This window comes from Penaeus monodon, chromosome 26, assembly GCF_015228065.2.
Source record: "Penaeus monodon isolate SGIC_2016 chromosome 26, NSTDA_Pmon_1, whole genome shotgun sequence".
NCBI lineage: Eukaryota > Metazoa > Arthropoda > Malacostraca > Decapoda > Penaeidae > Penaeus > Penaeus monodon.
In genome coordinates, this window is record NC_051411.1 from 17,769,132 (window position 1) to 17,791,631 (window position 22,500).

General features: G+C 29.1%; 1 protein-coding gene across 3 annotated transcripts in view; it reads right to left on the minus strand.

Annotated features, from left to right (window-relative positions):
• LOC119589962 (hexosaminidase D-like) overlaps positions 1-22,500 on the minus strand; it is a 33,250-nt gene that overhangs the window by 4,737 nt on the left and 6,013 nt on the right. For all 3 annotated transcript variants that reach the window (XM_037938651.1, XM_037938650.1, XM_037938649.1), the window contains 7 exons: positions 10,831-10,871; positions 10,566-10,620; positions 10,216-10,413; positions 9,927-10,091; positions 7,951-8,134; positions 7,630-7,701; positions 6,815-7,010 (listed from right to left, as the gene is read on the minus strand). In XM_037938651.1, the coding sequence (XP_037794579.1) occupies positions 6,815-7,010; positions 7,630-7,701; positions 7,951-8,134; positions 9,927-10,091; positions 10,216-10,413; positions 10,566-10,620; positions 10,831-10,859 (899 nt within the window). In that variant the 5' untranslated portion in view covers positions 10,860-10,871. The remainder of the gene's footprint in view (positions 1-6,814; positions 7,011-7,629; positions 7,702-7,950; positions 8,135-9,926; positions 10,092-10,215; positions 10,414-10,565; positions 10,621-10,830; positions 10,872-22,500) is intronic.

The following is a 22,500-nucleotide window of genomic DNA, read 5'->3' on the forward strand; positions in this document are numbered from 1 at the left end:
TCAAAGATATTGATCTTTTTCTTTATCTACTTAACACCCAACTCAGAACATATGATGCAATTTGGGAAAACTAATGAGTTCAATATACCTCAGCTTTTTCTAAGGTAATGCTTCGTCTTTCAGATTTGAGAATTTGTGCTTTTAAAATATATCTACTTTTTATCTCATATCATAAATGTATTATTTAAAACATACATCCAATAAGTATACTCTTCACATTTCACATCCATTCTATTAACTATTCTCATTATCTTCCATTATCTTTGAATTCAATCTTAATTTCTTGGCCTAATAAACAAGCCACCTTTTCGCTTGTTTCTAACTTTTATCTATATATTTTTAATTCTGATACTGCTGCAGTCATACTATATGCTATACTTGATTTATATGTATCCTCCAACATCTACTTCTTCAAATTTCTCTAGATACCTCTCATAATTGTTAGAATATATTTATAAGAGTGCGAGAACAAATAACCCTGTCGCATCCTTTGTTACTTCGTATACCATTCTTTAATCCATATATGTTCTTAAGTTGCTTTTTGTATAATCTTTATGAGTTTGATGTGTTTTGGTATAAAATATATATTTCATTATTTCCATTATGTATATATCGTGATCATATATCAAAGCTTCAGACAAACAAGTTTTTTCCCTGAAAAGGTACCAAAACCAGATTCTAAATCGAATTGATCATAGCATGAAAAATAGAGACATCAGAAAGACCTATACCTGTGTTTCATCGATTTGTTTAAACTTTTGATACTGTTTGCCCGATATCATCTGGAATAACATGAACGATATGAAGTTTCAACACTCATTATATAATATATTAATTTAATATAAAAATTATAAATATATTATATAAAAAATATATATTAATAAAAAAAATTATAATAAATATAAAAAAAAAATAATAAATATATATTTTAATATAAAAAAGATATAATATATATATATTATAATTATATATAATATCATATATATATATTAATATATATTTATATATTATATTATTATATATATATATATATATATTTATATTAATATATTATATATATTATATATATTTATATATATTATTATTATATATATTGCTATATATGTATATATATGTTTTCTATATTAATTATATATATTATATTACTGTATATTATGTATATATATGTATCTATATATATATATATTATATATATTATAACTCTATATATATACTATATAGATCTATATATATTATAATATTATATTATCATATATATATATATATATAATATATATAATATATATATATATATATATATATATATATATATATATATTTATATATAAATATACATATTATATATATATATATATATATAATATATATATATATATATATATATATTATATATATAAATATAAAGCGCGGTGGCGAGATGGTTAGAGCGTCGGACTCAAGACTGTCACGACGGCAATCTACTGAATTCGAGGGTCGAGGTCCCGGCCGCCGATTGTTCCCTTGGGCAAGGAACTTCACCTTGATTGCTACCTAGCCACGGGTGGCCAAGCCAGCCCAAGTCAAGTGCTGGTCCCAAGCCCGGATAAATAGAAAGAATGATACCAAAAGGTACCACCGGCATTCTCGTGGAAAGGAACTGGGGACCCTACCACGTACTCACTCCAAGAGCATCACAACATGAAAACTACAATTAAGTATCATGCTGTGACCACGGCGGCTCAGACATGAACCTACCGTTAAAAGAAGAATATATATATATATATATATGTATATATATATACACACACTTTTTCTTTCCACTTGTACCATCGACAGCCCGCAAATATCTTTGATGTTGTCGCTCAGTCTTGTCTTCGGTTTGCCTCTTCCTCTGTTTCCTATCACCATCCCTGTCAGCAAGTTTTTCTCAATACTTTTACTTCTCCTCACATGACCAATAAACTTTAATTTCCTTTTGTTCAAGATGTCCAATAGCCGGTCTTTACAATTTATTTTTCTCAGCACTTCATCATTCATTTTCTTCTCTGTCCAGTTAATACGTAGTACTTGTCTGTAACACCACATTTCAAAACTATTGATCTTTTTCTTGTCTATCTTCTTCAGCACCCAACACTCAGAACCATATGATGCAATTGGGAAAACTAATGAGTTCAATAACCTCAGCTTTGTTCGCAAGGTAATGCTTCGGTCTTTCCAGATGTTACTGAGAGCAACTGTGGCGTTTCTGGCAATGGTAATTCTACTTTTTATCTCCGGTGAATCATCATATGTATTAGTTAAAACAGCTCCAAGATAAGTGAACTCTTTCACATTTTCCACAACCATTCCATTGATTGTAACATGTTCATCGTTGTTCATTGCCGGTTATCTTTGAATCTTCATGATCTTAATTTTCTTGGCATTAAGAAACAAGCCAGCCTTTTCGCTTGCTTCTCTAACTTTATCTAGTAGTTGTTGTAGTTCAGTGATACTGCTGGCAGTCAAAACTATATCATCGGCGTACCTTAGATTTGATATTTTGTATCCTCCAACATCTACAGTTCCTTCAAAATTCTCTAGAGTACCTCTCATAATTGTTTCAGAATATATGTTAAAGAGGTGCGGAGACAGAATGCAACCCTGTCGCACTCCTTGTTTGACTTCGAACCATTCTGTTAACCCATAAGTGGTTCTTACAGTTGCTTGTTGTTGGTCATACATGGCTTTTATGAGTTGGATGATGTGTTTTGGAAACTTCATATCGTTCATGTTATTCCAGATGATATCGTGATCAACAGTATCAAAAGCTTGCAGACAAACAAGCAGGTTTTTTCCCTGGAAAAGGTACCAGAAACCAGATTCTAAATCTGAAATTGATCATAGAGAAAAATAGAGAACATCAGAAAGACCTATACCTGTGTTTCATCGATTACTTGAAAACTTTTGATACTGTTGATCACGATATCATCTGGAATAACATGAACGATATGAAGTTTCCAAAACACATCATCCAATTAATAAAAGCCATATATGACCAACAACAAGAAACCACTTATGGGTTAACAGAATGGTTCGAAGTCAAACAAGGAGTGCGACAGGGTTGCATTCTGTCTCCGCACCTCTTTAACATATATTCTGAAACACATACACACACACACACGCACACACACATGTGTGTGTGCATGTGTGTGTGTGTGTGTGTGTGTGTGTGTGGGCTGTGTGTGTGTGTGTGTGTGTGTGTGTGTGTGTGTGTGTGTGTGTGTGCATGTGTGTGTGTGTGTGCATGTGTGTGTGTGTGCATGTGTGTGTGGCATGTGTGTGTGTCATGTGTGTGTGCATGTGTGTGTGCATGTGTGTGTGCATGTGTGTGTCATGTGTGTGTCATGTGTGTGTGTGTGTGTGTGTGTGTGTGTGTGTGTGTGTGTGTGTGTGTGTGTGTTATATGTATATATATATATATATATATATATATATATATATATATATATATATATATATGTATGTATATATATAGGCTGCGGTGGCCAAGTGGTTAGAGCATCAGACTCAAGACTGGCACAACGGTAATCTGAGTTCGAGGGTTCGAGTTACTGGCCGGCGTATTGTTCCCTTGGGCAAGGAACTTCACCTCGAATGCCTACCTAGTCGCTGGGTGGGCAAGCCAGCCCAAGTCAGTGCCGGTCACAGAACCGGGTAAATAGAGATGGTGATTCGATAAAAACACTGGGCGGAAGGCAACGGCAAACCACCGCTCTAAATTGCCAAGAAAATCATGGAAATCCATGATTGCCAACGTCTTTGTAGGACAGGGCACTTGAAGAAAGAAGAAAGATATATATATTTATATATATATATGTGTATATATATGTATATATATATATGTATTTATATAAATATATATATCTTTCTTCTTTCTTCAAGTGCCGCATGCGAGTACGTGTGTGCATCCATGCACACACGAATTGCCCACTCGCGTATGTGAGCACTTGCACTGATTTAAATAATTTTAGGTAAATCGAACCTAGATACGATGAACTTCCTTGGGCAGGGAACTTTACCTCAATTGCCTATTTGGCCACTGGGTGGCTAAATAGGCAATATCAATGTGGCCTTGCATTACTCCATTACTCCAAGTCAGTGCTGGTCCCAAGCCTGGATAAAATAGAGAGAATGATTACCTAAATAGGTAATCATTACCTAAATAGGTAACACCGGCACTCTCCGTGGAAAGAAACTTGGGACTCTACCACATACTCACTCCAAGAGCATCACAATATGAAAACTACAATTAAGTATCATGCTGTGACCACGGTGGATCAAACATGAACCTACCGTAAAAAAAAATGTGATGTGGTATGAATTATCGTTTCTGTATTTAATCATTGGTGTAGAGGTTTGTCAGGAGAAAATAAAAGTTGAGTGGAATCCCCCAGGCTACTTCTCAACTCGCAGTCTCCAACTAACTAGGAGGAACTATCTCTGCCGCTTTAAAACAGTTAAACTGTAATACGCCAGACATATCATTTGGTGAAACCAGTAATCAGTAGAACCGAAGGTGTTTTCAACAGATATCCACTGCCCTGCTGCCGACAGTTTCACCGCAACCCTGGCATAGGGAGCTAATAGGGTGCTATCCTTGTTCAAGGGAACCCCAGGGTGCAGTTTATTGTCTTACACAGGACAAATATATATGTATATATATGTATATATATGTATATATATGTATTTATATGTATATGTGTGTTTATGTGTGTATATGTGTATATATATGTATATATATGTGTATATATATGTGTTTATGTGTATATATATATATATATATATATATATATATGTGTTATTATTATATATATATATATATATATATATATATATATATATATATATATAATGGTAGAAATCACACATGTCAAACCTAGATTATATAAATGAGACTAAGTTTTGAATATCACTGGATTCCATCTTAGGTCTGAAGAGGAAAGGGAGAAAGGGATATAAAAAGAGAGAGGAGAGTCAACCGGTATAACAAGGCAGGTGAGGAAGATGATGGAAGCGAGGAAGTCAGGTGGTAAGGATAAGATAAGTCCGATATGCGAAAGCTGATTGCCCGGCTATGCAATGAGGGAGCCCGGCCTGTGTCGATAATGCCGACTCGCTCACGGTGTCGCTGTGCTGACGGCTGAACTAGTCCTACCCGGATGGTGCCCAGCCACAGCAGTGACTACCAGGCGACATTGCACTCTCGAGCCTGGCGGGGCGCGAACCACGACCCCGGATGAAGGCGAACGTACCATGGATAGCAAGGAGGTTCAGGTCAGTCGAGGGTGGCCAGTATAAGGGAGAAAGCAGAGGATGTGGGAAGTGAGGAGAAAAAGAGAAAACAGGAGAACAGGAGAAAAGCTGCTGTTCAGGTTAACATTATTTCATCCTTTGACCATTTCATCTTTTCTTATTGGAACTACTTGTCTCATGTTCCCTCCTTCATGGTGATTTCATCCCAGCCCCCATATCTCTTCTCCATCTTAAACCTTCCATTCCCTGGCATTACTGTGAGGCCCTTCAAAACCTGCGGAGGGAGAATGTCACCTTATTGCCTTCTGACAAGGGCAACTTGATGGTGATACTCAATTGTACCTCCTACCTGCAGAAGGCCCGGGACCTGTTGGATGACGCCTCTACCGATGCACCCCTGACCAGCGCCCCCCATAAACACATTGCTGCTACCTACCATTGTCGCCTGAAAAAAAGAGCAGCCAGTTTTCCACAGGTAAATCTCTACCAGAGGTTCAAGGTCATCAACCCATGACTGCCTCATTTCTATGGGCTTCCTAAAGCCCATAAGCCAGCTGTGCCTCTACACCCCATCATCTCCTTCCAGGGATCTGTGATGCACCTTCTTGGCACCTTCTCTCCTGTTCACCTCCGCCACTCTCAGGACTTTATCACCCGTGTCTGTGGTGTCTCGCCAGCAATCATGATGAGCTTGGATGTTGACTACCTGTTCACTAAGGTCCTGATTGATGACATCCTCACTTTCCTTCAAAGGAGGCTCCCCACAGAGGATCCTCATCTCCCTTTGCCCACTGACATCTTTCTCCAGGTGATTCATCTGGGTTGGAATCTTATTCCTTTTCCTTTGAGGGTTGTATCTATTCTCAGATTCCATGGGATCCCCTCTCTCCATTCTTGGCAAACTTGTTCATGGAATTCTTAGTCTGAGCTTCTCCCTTCCATCTCTCTTCATCCTTTGGTTTAGCTGAGATATGTTGATGAAATCTTTGCTCTGTGGCCTCATGACCCTGCCCTGTTCCCAGATTTCCTGAAGCAGCTAAACACATGGTTCTGCTGACCACTTCTCCTTCACCATATACAGGAAGCCATGCATAGTGGTATGTACATACACTTCTCATACCATCCTCTCCACACACACACACACACACACACACACACACACACACACACACACACCACACACACACACACACACACACACACACACACACACACACACACGTGTGTGTGTGTGTGTGTGTGTGTGTGTGGTGTGTGTGTGTTGTGTGTGTGTGTGTGTGTGTGTGTGTGTGTGTGGTTGTGGTGTTGTGTTGTGTGTGTGTGTGTGTGTGTGTGTGTGTGTGTGTGTGTGTGTGTGTGTATGTGCTAATAAACACTGTGACCAGTGTACATGTGGAAATAATGGGTTTGTGCATGCGTTGTAACTACAGTACACACAGAATTTACCTAATAGTAGTAAATAGCTAACCTAACACATACTGAACAAATCTTATCATCATTTAATATATGTATTTCTTTTCCAAACAAAGCTCATAATACTAACCTCTGCCAACCAGTGATACATATACCACGATACTTCTTGAACTGATGCTTATGTTCTGCGAGAGTTGTTATCCATGTCAGATGATTGTTAATATGGTGTTGGATCGGGGGTATAAACTGTGTACTTCCTGTAGCACCTTTGAAAGCACTTGCTACCCAAAGCCCATCAAAAACTGTTCCATATCGACTGAAAAGATCTGTAATAGATATCTTTTAAAGCATTTGGACAGCGAAAAGGCTATATAAAAAAATAAAAAAAAAACTATTTTGATCAAAAGAAGAATGACAAAATGTTTGAACTACTACACAAGCATTTATCCTTAGGAATGAACTGAGCATAAATAAGTGTGTGAATGGTGAGTCTGATAATATGAAATAATCAATAGTAGGTTGCAAGGCAAGTATCAGGAGCTATGTAGGTGTTAAGATAATTATCAAATTGTTAATCTAATTATTTGTTCTCAAGTGTGCACAATGGATGAAATAGTAAAAGGCATAAAAAAAAGAGATTAAAGAGAGAGAAAATAAAATCATCTACATAAATATCCCTAATCAACTGTGCCAATGTAAAAAAAAACAAAAAAACTGAAAACTGTCATGTGTGCAAACAATCTCTGAGCTTTTGCTAAAATTTGGAGGTCAAATTAGTAACATGGGGGTAATCTTTTGAAAGAAGCACATAAAGCTTATCCAACTGATATATCCCTTAACATTTACTTCTAGCAAAGATTCTGGTTTCCTTCTTGAAGACTTAACATAAAAGCATCAGCTTTATTTTAAAAATCAGCCATAATCATTAAACAATGTTTAACATACCTAGAGGAAAGTCAAACTTTTTAGCATGATACTGCCATATCATTGGTTCAACAACTTCCCCTATTCCACTATCTGTTAATGAAGAAATAGGCCTTGGTTAGTGTTAGAAGATATGATAAAGAAACAGCACACAAAAGTAATGAAAATTATTTAAATTTTTTGAAAGAAAAGAAAGAAGTCAAAGGAGAAGAAAATACAAATATTTAAATTAACAAATTAGAAATGACAAATATATTTAAAACTATTAATTCATCTGTATTTCATTATCACTGGCCTACTTTCCGTGCATACTAATAAAAACATTTCTTTCATACAACATACTTAGGAGCTTCTCAAGAGGAATTTGGCGCATCATATCATCCCACATGATGAGTGTTAGATGAGGATATTTAGCCTTGATCCACTTAGCCAACCTAAGTACCCACATCAGGAAGAGATCATTTGTGGTTATCTTGTGCGATTCTATTTCATCCTGACATCGAGGACATCTTCCAATGTGCCAAACCTGCACATCCAAGTAGAGACATTAATATTGTGCATATTCTGTGTTGTACATTACACTATAATGCTGTAAATATTTTCTTAAATAAATTTCCCAACATATCTAACATTTTTAGAAAATTATGTAAGCCACATTATTAACTAAACTTAATTAAACTTATCAATTAATTAACATATCTAAATCTTCAAAGAATATCTGCATTTCACTATATAGAGATAACAAGAAATTAAGAAATAAATGTGTGTGTGTGTGTGTGTGTGTGGTGTGTGCATTGGTGTGCATGTGTTGAGCATGTGTATGTGTGAGTGTGTGTGCATGTGTGTATATATGTATGTACGAGTGTGTGTATGTGTGTGTGCATGTGTGTCTGCGTGCATGTGTGTGCGTGCGTGCATGTGTGTGTGCATGCATGTGTGTGCGTGGATGTGTGTGTGTGCATGCGTGTGTGCATGTGTGTGTGTATGTATGTGTGAATGTGTGTGTGTATGTGTGCATGTGTGTATGTGTGTGTATGTGTGCATGTGTGTGTATGTGTGTATGTACTTTCCAAAAATCAAGGAAAAGGGTAAACAGGTGCATGTGTGTGTGTGTGCATGCATGTGTGTGCGTGCATGTGTGTGCGTGCATGTGTGTGCGTGCATGTGTGTGCGCGTGTGTGTGCATGTATGTGTGTGCGTGTGCGTGTGTGTGTGTGTGTGTGTGTGTGTGTGTGTGTGTGTGTGTGTGCGTGTGTGTGTGTGTGTGCATGTGTGTGTGTGCATGTGTGTGTGTGCATGTGTGTGTGTGATGTATGTGTGTGATGTGTGTGTGTGCATGCGTGTGTGCATGTGTGTGTGTGGTGTGCATGTGTGTGTGCTGCAGTGTGTGTGTGCGTCCAGTGTGTGTGTGTGAGTGGTGTGTGTGTAGTCTTGTGTGTGATGTGTATGTGTGATGTGTGTGTTTGTACGTGTGGTGCATGTTATGTGTGTGTGTGTGTCATGTGTGTGTGATGTTGTGTGTGTGTGTGTGTGTGTTGTGTGTGCGATGTGTGTGTGCGTGTATGTGTGTCGTGTGTGTGTGTGTAGCGTGTTGTGAGTGTCATGTGTGATGGGTGTACAATGGTGATGTACAGTAGGTAGCACTTAGGTGATATAGGCATGTGTGACATCTCATGTAAAAAGATATATAGTGTAACATTTATATAACTGCAATATATGATTAAGCATATGATAGTTGCAGTAGTGGCTGTAATGTATGCATGCTTCTGAGTGAGTAGAGTGTGTATGTGTGTGCTCGTTAACGGATCAAGCAGGTGGTCGATGCATGTGTGCGATATGTCCTAGGACTTTTCATTTATCAAAATCGCCAGGTTGTCATGAGGTGTATGTTCACGTGGCTTGTCATGTGTTGGATGTGTGTACGTATCAAGTGCAAAGATATGGCTTATGAACATGTTTGGAATGTGAGTATAATGGGTATGTAGTGGCTGTTTGTCTATCGTGTGCAGTGGTGGTGAGATGTTGTGTGATGTATTTTGTTAGTGTGTGTCGTTTGTGTACTTTCAAAATCAACAAGGTCACGTAACAGGTAGGAACTCAGTGATAGCCATTTAATTACAGTCTAAAGAAATAAAAAATAATATAATAAAAAAAAAATAATAAATAATAAAATAAATAAAATTACAGTGGGGCTAATATGCACTGGCATCAAAGGGTTAATATTAAAGGCATCACTTACCTCTCCATTTAAAAAAATCAAATCAAATCCTACAATTCTTTAACTGCAATAAATAACTTGAGAAGAAAAAGTACCATACCTCATCAGCTCCAATATGCAAATGCTTGTCTTTGGGGTGGAGCTCCAGGACCTGTGTGATGAGCTTGGTGACCAAAGGGAAAGCATCTGGGTGTGTTGGACAGAGAGCATTGGGATAATGCTCCACCTCCCTCAGGGCTCTGTTCTCATCATGCTTCAAGACATACTGCAAAATGCATATAGATATAATTTTTCCTTATTTTTTCCCTTTCTACCATCAGTTAAAATCCTAAATTACTGTAGACAGTATTTCCTATGTTGCAAAAATTCATAAGAATTATGAGACTTACCTCAAAATGTCCAAATGTTTGGACCAGAGGAATGACAATGAGATTATTAACCTCTGCTATGCTATGGAGTTTTGCAATATCATCTGGTGTGTATGCATTTAGAGCCTGTAAATGCTTTAGCTTGCCATGGTATGGAAACATATCTTCATATTCTATAAGCAAACCAGTGGCACCAAAGCTTCTTATTAGTGGAAACAACTGAAATCAGTAACAGAGAACAATTAATCCTATCTTTTAATGCTCCTGAAAAAAAAAAAAAAAAAAAAAAAAAAAAAAAAGTTTTTTCATTATGCATGTGCCATGTACACCTATGAATGTTTACAGGCCTGAATGAATCACCTATAACTTGCCTGCTCATAGTAATTTATCCTTGGTGGTGCTCCTTTCAAATCTAGGTGCACCAACCTGAAACAATTTTATTTTACTAAGAAAACCAACTACAGTCAATTTACTCTCCATATATATCATTCTACCAGTTATTTTGGGCAATTTTTTTTTTGACATTAATCAACTTTATAGCATGTTTACTTTGGGACAGTTATATGATAAACTACAGTCTATTTGCCCCAGTCTTTTGTAGTTGTCTTTCTTGTTTGGCTTTCCTTTGGTTCTCACCTGTGGCCTTGTCCATCTATATCCACCATACTGATCAGTGTCTGGAAAATATAGAAATAGACTGATTTTAGCCTGCAGAATTATGTTTTGCTTATTTTATGTCTGCTAAATGTTTTTTCCCACTAAATAAATGACATGATACAAAATACTTATACATAATAATCATACTTTTTATGCATATATCAATAGAATTACTATAAGCATCTATCTTCCCATAAGAAGGGGCTTCAAAAATATTACAAAATAAGGGAATTCTACCAATCTTCTATGGAAGTTGCTTTTATTCACATCAGTAAACTGGACCTTAAACCTAATTCTAGCTGCTGTGATCTGGGTTTGAACTAATCAACTTAGTTCAGAAAAAACATAATTAAGGTGGTTTTGCAAACAGAAGATTTGATTCACTTTTAAAGAAAAAGAAAGGCGTATAATGTGACAAGTGTCTTAGCAGTTATTCCTCCTTTCAGGGCTTGGGATATTAGCACTATTTTACTACTTTTTACAAGGTTCAAGGGATTCTAAAGCTTCTTTCTACATTTTGCAAAAATATACATTCACATATAAAAGTTTCTACAAGATTCTCCTTTCATCATGACTTCTTTACACAGAGACCTGCTACTTCTATTTGATCTTTTGTGTACTTAACGCATTGGATTTTTGAATGAGGATGAGTATGGAAGATCTACATGCCTGTCGATTTCAACTATTAACTTTGAATCTTGATATTTTGCATTGATACTCCATGTCTTCAAACAACACTCTTTAGAATGAGAACCATATGTAATGTTCTAGAATATGCCATCACTGTACCTCTGATTGCAAGGACAACATAAAATATAGTTCTGGAAAAAAAATCTATTAGCCATTTACATTGCTTGTTTTTGCCACATATAAAATCAACACAGATCAGATCAAAACCCAATTATCGAATGCAAAAAAAGAAAGAAAGAAAAAAAGACTGGGAAAGCCTTGATGTTGATAAATCTTTTGTTACAAAACAAGAAATCTGGGTTTAAGTAACATTTAACAGACTTTGAAAAACAATATTCTGTATGACAAATTGAATAGCATCTGTATCTGTTATATGGAAGGACAGTTCACATAATTTCACTGCAGTAATCCCAGAATGAAGATTATATATATATATATATATATATATATATATATATATATATATATAATATATATTATATATATATATATATAATATATATATATATTATGTGTGTGTGTGTGGTGTATTGTGTATTATGTGTATATATATATATGTATATATATATATATATATATATATATATATATATATATATATATATATATATATATATATCCAATGCGTGAGTGATCCATGCACACACGCATCGCCCGCGCGCTGTTTTAAATAATTTTAGGTAAACAAACCTAGATACGATGAATTTTCCTTTGGGGCAAGGAACTTTCCCTAAATTTGGGCCTTTTTACCGCTGGGTGGGCAAGCCAGCCCCCCCCCCCAAAAAAAAAAGAAAAAAAAAAAAAAAAAAAAAAAAAAAAATATATTATATATATATATATAATATAATTTTATATATACATATATATATATATATATTTTATATATTATTATATATTCTATATATCTTTATATTATATATATTAATATATATATATATACTAAAATTAGTCTATACATAATTAACATAAAATATATATATATTACATAAATAATACTAATATATTATATATTAAATAATATATAATTTGCACACCAGGGGGTCTTTGTCTCTGTGTGAAACATGTGTTAACATGAAAAGGATAACATGGGTGTTTTAAACATGAAGGGACTTGGCAAACATGACGCAACTGGCTCTGAGGGGAGGAGCGGAGGAAAAAGCCAAGAGACGCAGTTGGGTGCTGTTCCTGTTAAGACATCGTGTGTGCCTTTGTGACCTGATAAACTTTGGGGTTGCCCTGTTATAAGCTGTATCGTGCAGTGTGACATTCTGTTTCCCCCTGTATTGTCCTATAAAAGTGTACGGTAAATAACCTTGTGTAAATAAAGGAAAGACTGTCATTTTGTGTTTATTTCGTGCCCTCCCTCGCTACCTGGCATTTCCCCTCATGTGTTCTGGACGCTGTGGTGCTCGGTGCCTTTTGGAGCTGTTCAGTTTTTCACGACCCTGTGAATAGCACGCCGTCTGCCTGGCCTCCCTTTGTGTTGGTGGCAGAGAGACGAGGCGGCCGGCGTAACAATATATATATATATCTATATTAATAATTATTAAAACATATATAATATAATATATATATATATATATTATATATATTATAAAATATATATAAATATAGGCCGCGGGGGCCGAGTGTTAGAGCATCGGACTCAAGACTGTCACTATGGAAATCTGATTTCGAGGGTTCGAGTCACAGGCCGGCACGTTGTTCCCTTGGGCAAGGAACTTCACCTCGATTGCCTGCCTAGCCACTGGGTGGGCAAGCCACCACAGTCCCTTGCCGGGTCGATTTAAAAAAAAAACCGGGCTGAAGGCAATGGCAAACCATATAATATATTAATATATATAAATATATATACAATACATATATATATATATATATATATATATATATATTATATATATTATATATATATTATTTATATATATAATATAAATAATTATATATAATATATATATAAATATACATATATAAATATATATAAAAATATATATAATATATATATAATATATATATAATATATCATCATCAAGGGGCTTTGCCAACGGGGACGCATGGCCACATCCACCCTTCGCTTCCAACCACAAGGGTCCCTCATGGCAAGTGTTCAGGCAGGCCCTCGGCCGATATCTAATTCTTTGCAACAGGTCTCCTTGAACTGCCCAAGCCATGACCTCCTGGGTCATCCCACAGGTCTCTTCCACCCAGGGTTGTCTCACAAAGAGACAACCTGATGGGCAGGGTCATCCACAGGGAAATGAACTAGGTGCCCATTAAGCCTGAGATGGCAATCACGGATTATGCAAGTAACAGGTCCCATGCCAGTCTCACGGTCCCATAGTTGGACATGTGGTCCTGCCAACTGTACCCCATGATCCGGCAAAGGGACTTGTTACAAAAGGCATCAAGACAAGTCTCTAAGACACTAGATAGCATCCAGGTTTCGCTTCCACCGAGCAAAACTGGCAGTATCAAGGCCTTGAAGACACGCAGCTTGGTCCTTCTGCATAGGTACCAACATCTCCAAACGCTCTTGATGATCAAGTTTATGGCTTCTGTTGCCAAACCAATCCGTCTATTGACTTCTTGGTCTGACAGCCCAGAGATATGGACTATGCTACCAAGGTATGTAAAACTTTCTGCAAGCATAGATCGACTGAACGGGTTCCCCTAACAGGCCCTCACAGTCCTGAATCTTGGTCTTGGTCCAGGAGATCTCTAGGTCTAAGGGCTTCGCCTCACTGCTAAAAGCATCAAGAGCCGCCACCGGGGACTCAGATAGGATAGCAACATCATTGGCAAAGTCAAGGTCTGAGACCTTGATATTGCCTAGTGTTACTCTGCACTGACTTTGGCTAGTAGCTCTGCCAATTATCCAGTCCATACAGGTGTTGAAAAGTGTTGGTGCAAGGGCACAGCCTTGCCTCACCCCTGAATTAACAGGAAGAAGTTTGACAAACCCCCACCACACTTTACAGCACTTTCAGTACCAGTATAAAGGCTTGCTATTAGGCCAATAATCTGTGTCGGAATTCCTTTGAGTCTCAGGATCTCCCATAGCGATTCCCGATGCACCGAGTCAACACCTTCTTGAGGTCAATGTAGGTTGCAAGCAACCCACGACCAAACTCATGATGGCGTTCCACAATTACTCAAAGCGCTAGTATATGGTCTATTGTGGACTTGCCAGGAGTAAATCCAGACTGCTCCGGTCTCTGATGCCTCAGTAGGTAGTTGCAGATCCGTTTCAGAAGAATGTGGGCGAGAACCTTGCCTGGTATGCTGAGCAGTGTAATGCCACAATAATTGCTACAGTCCCAACGATCCCCTTTCCCCCTCCAGAGGGGGATGACCACACCCTCAACAGATCAGGGGTAATGGTACCAGACTGCCAGATGGCAGTCAGGACTGTATGCAGGCCCCGAGCAATAGGTTCACACCCAGCCTTTAACAGTTCAGCAGGGATATCACACATGCCTGCAGATTTCCCACTCTTTAGCTTGGAAATTGCCATCCTAACCTCTGTTAGGGTAGGAAGTTCCTCACTGATATATATATATATATATATATATAAATATATATGTGTAATATATATATATATTATATAATATATATTAATATATATATATATGTGTTATATTATATTATATTATATATATATAATATATATATATATAATATGTTATATATATATGTATATGTTATATATATGTATATATATATGTATATTATATGTATATATATATATTTAATATATTTTATAAAGTATAATTATATACTAATATATTATATATATATTATAATAATACATATATATATATTTTTTTTTTTATAATATATAATATATAATATTATATAAAATATATATTATAATATAATAAAAAAATGATTTTATAATAGGTAATATATATATTTAAAAATAAAAAAAAAATTTTTTTTTATTTTAAAATTTATTAATATATATATTTTTAAAAAAAAAATTTTATGATAAAATAGAATATTATATAAGAATATATGTTAAAAATATTTTATTTTATTATAAATTTTAAAATATAATAATTTTATTGAAAATTTTAAAAATATTAAAAATATATTATAGTTTAAATACCTAAAATTATGACTTATATTTAAATGGGTTTCATATAGTATCTTAATTTTTTAATATTATTATTTAAAATAATTAAATTAAATAAATTTTAATATATAAGAAACATTTATTTTTATAATAAAATATACTATTTTATATATATATTATTAATATATAGGGGTAAAGTTTTAAAATTTCTATATATAATATATTTTTATAAAATATATACTATATAAAAATATAAAATAGATATAAATATTAATATTTAGATATTTTAATATAAAAAAATTTTCATGTATGATATGATTATTTTTTTAAAATATAAAAAATATAATATAATAAATAAAAAATTTTTATAAAAGGTGTTCTTTTTTTAAAAATATAAAATTTTAAAAATTAAAATTATATATAGTTAATTTTAAGGGATTTTATTTTAAATGATTTTATATATATTTTAATATATATATTTTTATATATAATATGTAATATATATAAAATTATAATATACTTTTTATATTTAAAAATTTTTTATTCTATTAAAAATATATATATTATATAAAATAATATATTTTTAAATATTTTGTATATAATAATATATGTATTTATATTTTATTATATTATTTTTATATATATAAATTATTTTTATAATATTTTATGTTTTTTATTTTTATCAATTTTATATTAATATTTTTATATTTAAAAATATAAAAAAATTTTTATAAAAATAACCCTTTAAAAATAAAAATATATATAAGATAAATATTTTTCCCATTATAAGATATTTTATATATATATTTTTATATATAATATATAAAATTAAAAAACCCAATATAATTATATTAATAAAAATTTTATTTTATATATATTTTTTATAAAATTTAAAACATTTTATCATTATGTTAAAAAATTATAAAAAAAAAATTAAAAAATGTAATCTTTTATATATATATATATATATTATATATATATATATATAAAAAAATTTTATTTTTTATTTTAAAAATATATATTATTTTATTATTTATAAAATATTATTATCTTTTTTTTTATTCTTTATTATTTTAAAATATATCTATATTATTTATATTTTAAAAATCCATTTTTCTAAAATTGTTTTTTATTTTATTTTTATTATAAAAATCATATATGTATTCTATAATATTTTTATAAAAATATTTATTTTATATTTTTAAATTTACTATATTTATATAAATCAGATTTATTTTTAAAATTAAAATATTATATTTTAAAATTATTTAATTATATTTAAAAAATTAAAATATAAAATATATATATATTTAATTTTTTATAATTATTTAAAATCATATTAAAAATTGTAAAACATAATAAAATTAAAAAAATTTATTTATCTATATTTAAAAATTTTTAATATATATTATATATAAAAATATATTTTTTATATATATAAGATTATTATATATTATATAAAATTATAGATATTATTTAAAATATATCTTATATAGAAAAATAATTTCATATATATATTATAAAAATATATATTTATTTAAAAAAATCAAAATAAATATTTTATTTTATTTAAGAAAAGATTTAAAAATTTTTATATATATATAATTAAAAATATTTCTTTAAAAAATTTTTTAATATTATATATAAAAAATTATTAGTATAAAATAATATTTATTTTATATTAAAAATTTTAAAAAATTAAAAATCTTTAAAAATATATTTATTATTATATTATCCCAAAAATTAATATATAATTATTTAATATTATATATAAAATATTTTTGCTGATCTAAATTAGAATTTTTATATTTAATTTATAGTTTATATATTAAATTAAAATTTTTTAAAAAAACCTTATTACTTATTTCTCTTTTGGTTCTTTATATATATTATATTTTATTAATTTAAAAATTAATATATACTATTCTTTTCTCTTTTTATATAAAAATATTTTTATTATCTTTTATTATTTTTAAAATTAAAATCTTTTTTCCTTATATTAAAAATAAAAAATATATTATATACCCTTATTTTTAAATATTTAAAATTTTATGTGATAATATTTTGGGTATATTTTTTAAAATATTAGGGGTATTTGTAAAATATTTTAATTAATAAAAACAAAAAAAAAAAAAAAAAAAAAAACCCCATTTTTTATAATATAAAATATATTTTATTATATTTTAATTAAACATATATATATATATATTTAATAATTATGTTATACATATATTTATATATTCCCTATATTATTTTAATATAATATTTTAAATACCAACAAAAATAAAACCCCAAAAAAAAAAAAAAAAAAACATATTTTTTATATAAATAATATAATATATATAACAATATAAATATAAAACATTTTATATATAAAATATATATAAAAATTTAAAATATATATTTAGTATATAAAATTTAAATTTTATATATTACAAATTTTATTTATATATCTTTAAATATATATATATTATGAAAATCTTTTCCATATATCTTTTAAATATATAAAAATATATTATATTTTAATTTTATATATATTAATATATATTTATTAATATATTAAATATATTTTTAAATATTATACAAATATATTATAATATATTAAAATATATAAAATATTTTAGTATAATATATAAATTTCTTATAGAAAAAATATATTTTTTTTAAATATATGCAATATTTTTACATTATATATAAAAATTCTTCAAAATTAAAATATATTTTATATATCTAAATAAAAATATGTTATATTAATGTATATAAATATAACAAATTAATTTTATTTTTATTTTAAATGTAGTAAAATTTATATTTTATATTATCCTTCTAAATATCCTAAAAATTAATTAATAATTTATAATAAATATATTCCCTAAATATAATATTATTATAAAATACAAAAAATCATAATTAAAACATATACTCAAATTAAAATTTAAAATATTATATATGATCATTTTTTAAAATATTACATATAAAAATATTTATATTTTTAAAATTTATATATATCAAAAATTTTATATTATTTTTATATATTTTAAGATATTATAAAAATTTTAATATAATATAAAATTATATTATACTTTTAAAATTTATATAATTATATATATTTTATATAAAATTATTGTATAATATTTTTATATAGTATTTAAAAATATATGTTATATATTTTAATAATGGTTTAATATTATGGTATTTTAATTATATAATATATATTATTTAAAATTTAATATTTATCCATATATATAATTACTTTAATTTATATATACATATATATATATATATTAATCTTATATAAAAATTTTAAATTTTAATTATATGGTACATTACATAATATAATTAAAAATAAATTAATATTATATATAGAAAATTTATTTTTTATATTAAAATCATATTTATTATATTCATATATAAAAATTATTAATATTTATATATATATTTATAATTATATATATTAATGTATTTTTTATATATATAGGGAAATATATAGGGATATTTATTTATATTATAGGGAATATAACATATATATTTTTATATAGTTATATTTATTTATATTTTTGTATATTTTATGTAAAGGGTTAAATAAACCATATAATTTACCCCAAAATTATATTTTATTTTATATTATTCTATATATATTATATATTATATAAAATTAATCTTTTATCTAAAATCTAAAATTATACCCTTTTAATATATATAAAAATGATATATATTATATGTATATATAATATAATATGTATTTTATGTTAGAAAAATGTTATAAATATGTGTAAATACAAAATTTTATTTTAATAAATATAATAAAATATATATAAAATTATTATATATATATATATTATAAGGTAAAAATTATATACCCCACTTTACACCACAAAAAAACCCCTATATATAATAAAATTATATAAAATAATAAAATTATATATAATATATATATTATATATATAAAAATTTTGGGGTGTGGGGTGTTTTTTATATCATACAGATTAAAAAAATTTAAAAAATTTAAAATATATATAATATAAATATATATATAAAATATAAAAATATATAATAAAAATATATAGAATTTTAAATTTATAATATAAAGGGGAAATAATATTTATATACCATATTTATTTACAATGGATAATTTAATTTTATAGGTATGAATTATATTTAATTTTATGTAAAATTTTAGGGATATATTTAATATAATATAAAATTAATGATATAATACATTTATATATGTAAATTTTACATATTTTATTGTATTAATAAACCTAATATATATAGGTATGTTTTTCATCATCATCATTTAAGGGTGGGTTCCCAGTCGGGAGCCCCCGGGGTCCAGCATGATACTAAAATTGCATTTTCACTTTGTGATGCCTTGGAGTTATTAGGTTTTAGGGCCCCCATTTCCTTTCCACGGAGAGTCCCGGTGTTCCCTTTTTAAAGGTAATCATTCTTCTTTTTTATCCGGGTTGGGGACCAGAACTGCCCTTGGGGGTTTGGGCCCCCCAAGTGGCTGGCAGGCAATAAAAGGTAAAGGGCCCTTTCCCCAAAGGGAAAAAAACGCGGGGGGCGGGGGACTCAAACCCTCGAATTCAGTTTTGCCGTAGTGACGTTTGAGTCCGACGCCCCAAACCATTTGGGCCCCGCCGGGGCCCTTTATGTATTAATATATAGGGATTTTATTTTTTTTGTACTAAAAAATTTTTTTTATATTTTTATTATTAAAAAAACATTTTTTAATAAAAGGTATTTTAATTATAAAATTATAAAAAAAAAAAAAAAAAAAAAAAAAAACCCCCAATATATTAAAATATATAAATAAAATATGTTAAATTAATTTTATTATAAAATTTTTAAAATAATACATAGTTTTTAAAAAGGTAATATATATAAAAAAAAAACAAATATTTTCAAAATATTATAATATTAAAAAAATATTTTATTCAATAAAATTTAGATAAAATATAGAATACCTTATAAAATTTTTGGGAATTAGTTCAAAAATAATTTAAAAGGGGGGGACTCTATATATATATATAAATTATAATTATTTTAAAAAATTTGATAAAATATAAATATAATTTTAATATAATAAATAAATTTTATTTTAATAATCAAATTAGTTAAAAAAATTTTAAAAATATTAATTTTAATAATTTAATTTATTATATATAAAAAAAATTTTTATAAATTTTAAAATTTTTAATATCTTATTTTATAATATAGAAATATATAATGTTTATAATAATATTATGGTTTTATATATATCTTTGTTATTATATTTTAATTTTAAAAAAATTAATATTATTTTTATTAATATAGAGTATTTTATATATATATATAATTATCGAATAATATAATATATCTATATAAAAATTAATATTATATATTATATATATTTTAAAATTATAAAAATTTTTTATATAAATAAAATTTTTATATTTATAATTAAATATAATTATAATTTTAAAATATATTTTTAAAAATATAAAAATATTAATATACATAATTATAAACATACAAATATACAAAAATTTTTAATATATATATACTATATTAAAATTTAACAATATATAAAAAATACAATATATAAAAATATTTTAAACCCAAAAATAAAAATAAAAAACTTTTTTTTAAAAAAACCCTATAAAATATCCCAATATATATTACATAAAATATAAAAATAAAACATAATATAATACAATAATAATATACTATTATATATAAAACATAACAGTATAAAATACACTATATATCATATGGGTAATAATATAAAATAATATAATAATATTAACAATTAATTAAAATATATTTTATAAAATATATAAAACCCCTTTTTTAAACCTTTATAATTATATATATATATAAATATATATAATTTTTATTATATATTGTATATATATACACATATAAAACCCATTACATATCATATATATGTTTTAATAAAACCCTATATATATACAATAATAAACAATTTTTAATATAATAATAAAACAAAATATACTATATTATAATTAAAAAATATATATTATATATATTATATCCAATATATTTATATATTATATCTTTTAAAATTAATTAATCTTATATTATATATCCATATACATAACAATATTTTTTTCTTTTAAGGGTGGGTTTCATTTTTGGCCCCCGGGTCACAGCATGAATTTAAATTTTATTTTTGTGTTATGATGCTTTTTGGGAGGATACGTGGTAGGGCCCCCAAAGTTCTTTTCTACGGAGATTTGGGGTTTTTTACCTTTTCCCCGTAATCATTCTCTCTATTTATCCGGGTTTTGGGACCAGAAATTTAAAATTTGGGCTGGCTTGGCCAACCAGTGAAAAGGAGGCAATAAAGGTGAATTTCCTTCCCCAAAGGGAAAAATGGGGGTGGGTGACTGAACTCTGGGATTCAGATTGCCGTCGTGATACTTTTGAGTCGAGGGTAACCCATTCGGCCCCCGGCCGATGTCAGGGTTACAGTTTTTTATTAGAAAATTTTAGAGCGGGGGTTTTGGCCATTGCCTTCCCCCCGGGTTTTTTTATCGAGTCACCATCTTCTATTCCCCCGGCCTGATTTGAGCTGGCTTGGCCACCAGTGGAGGCAGGAAATCGAGGTGAAGTTCCGCCCAGGAAAAACCCGGGGGTGGTGATAACCCTAAACTCAGATTGCCGTGTGCAGTCTTGAGTCCATGCTCTCCCCTTCCCACCGCGCCCCCATATATTTTTAAATATATTATATATATTATATTAATATTATATATATATATATATATATATATTTGTATAGTATTTATGTATGTAATATAAAAATATTATATATAATATAATTAATATATTATATAATAAATTTGATTTATGTAATGATAAAATATAAAATTAAATTAAAA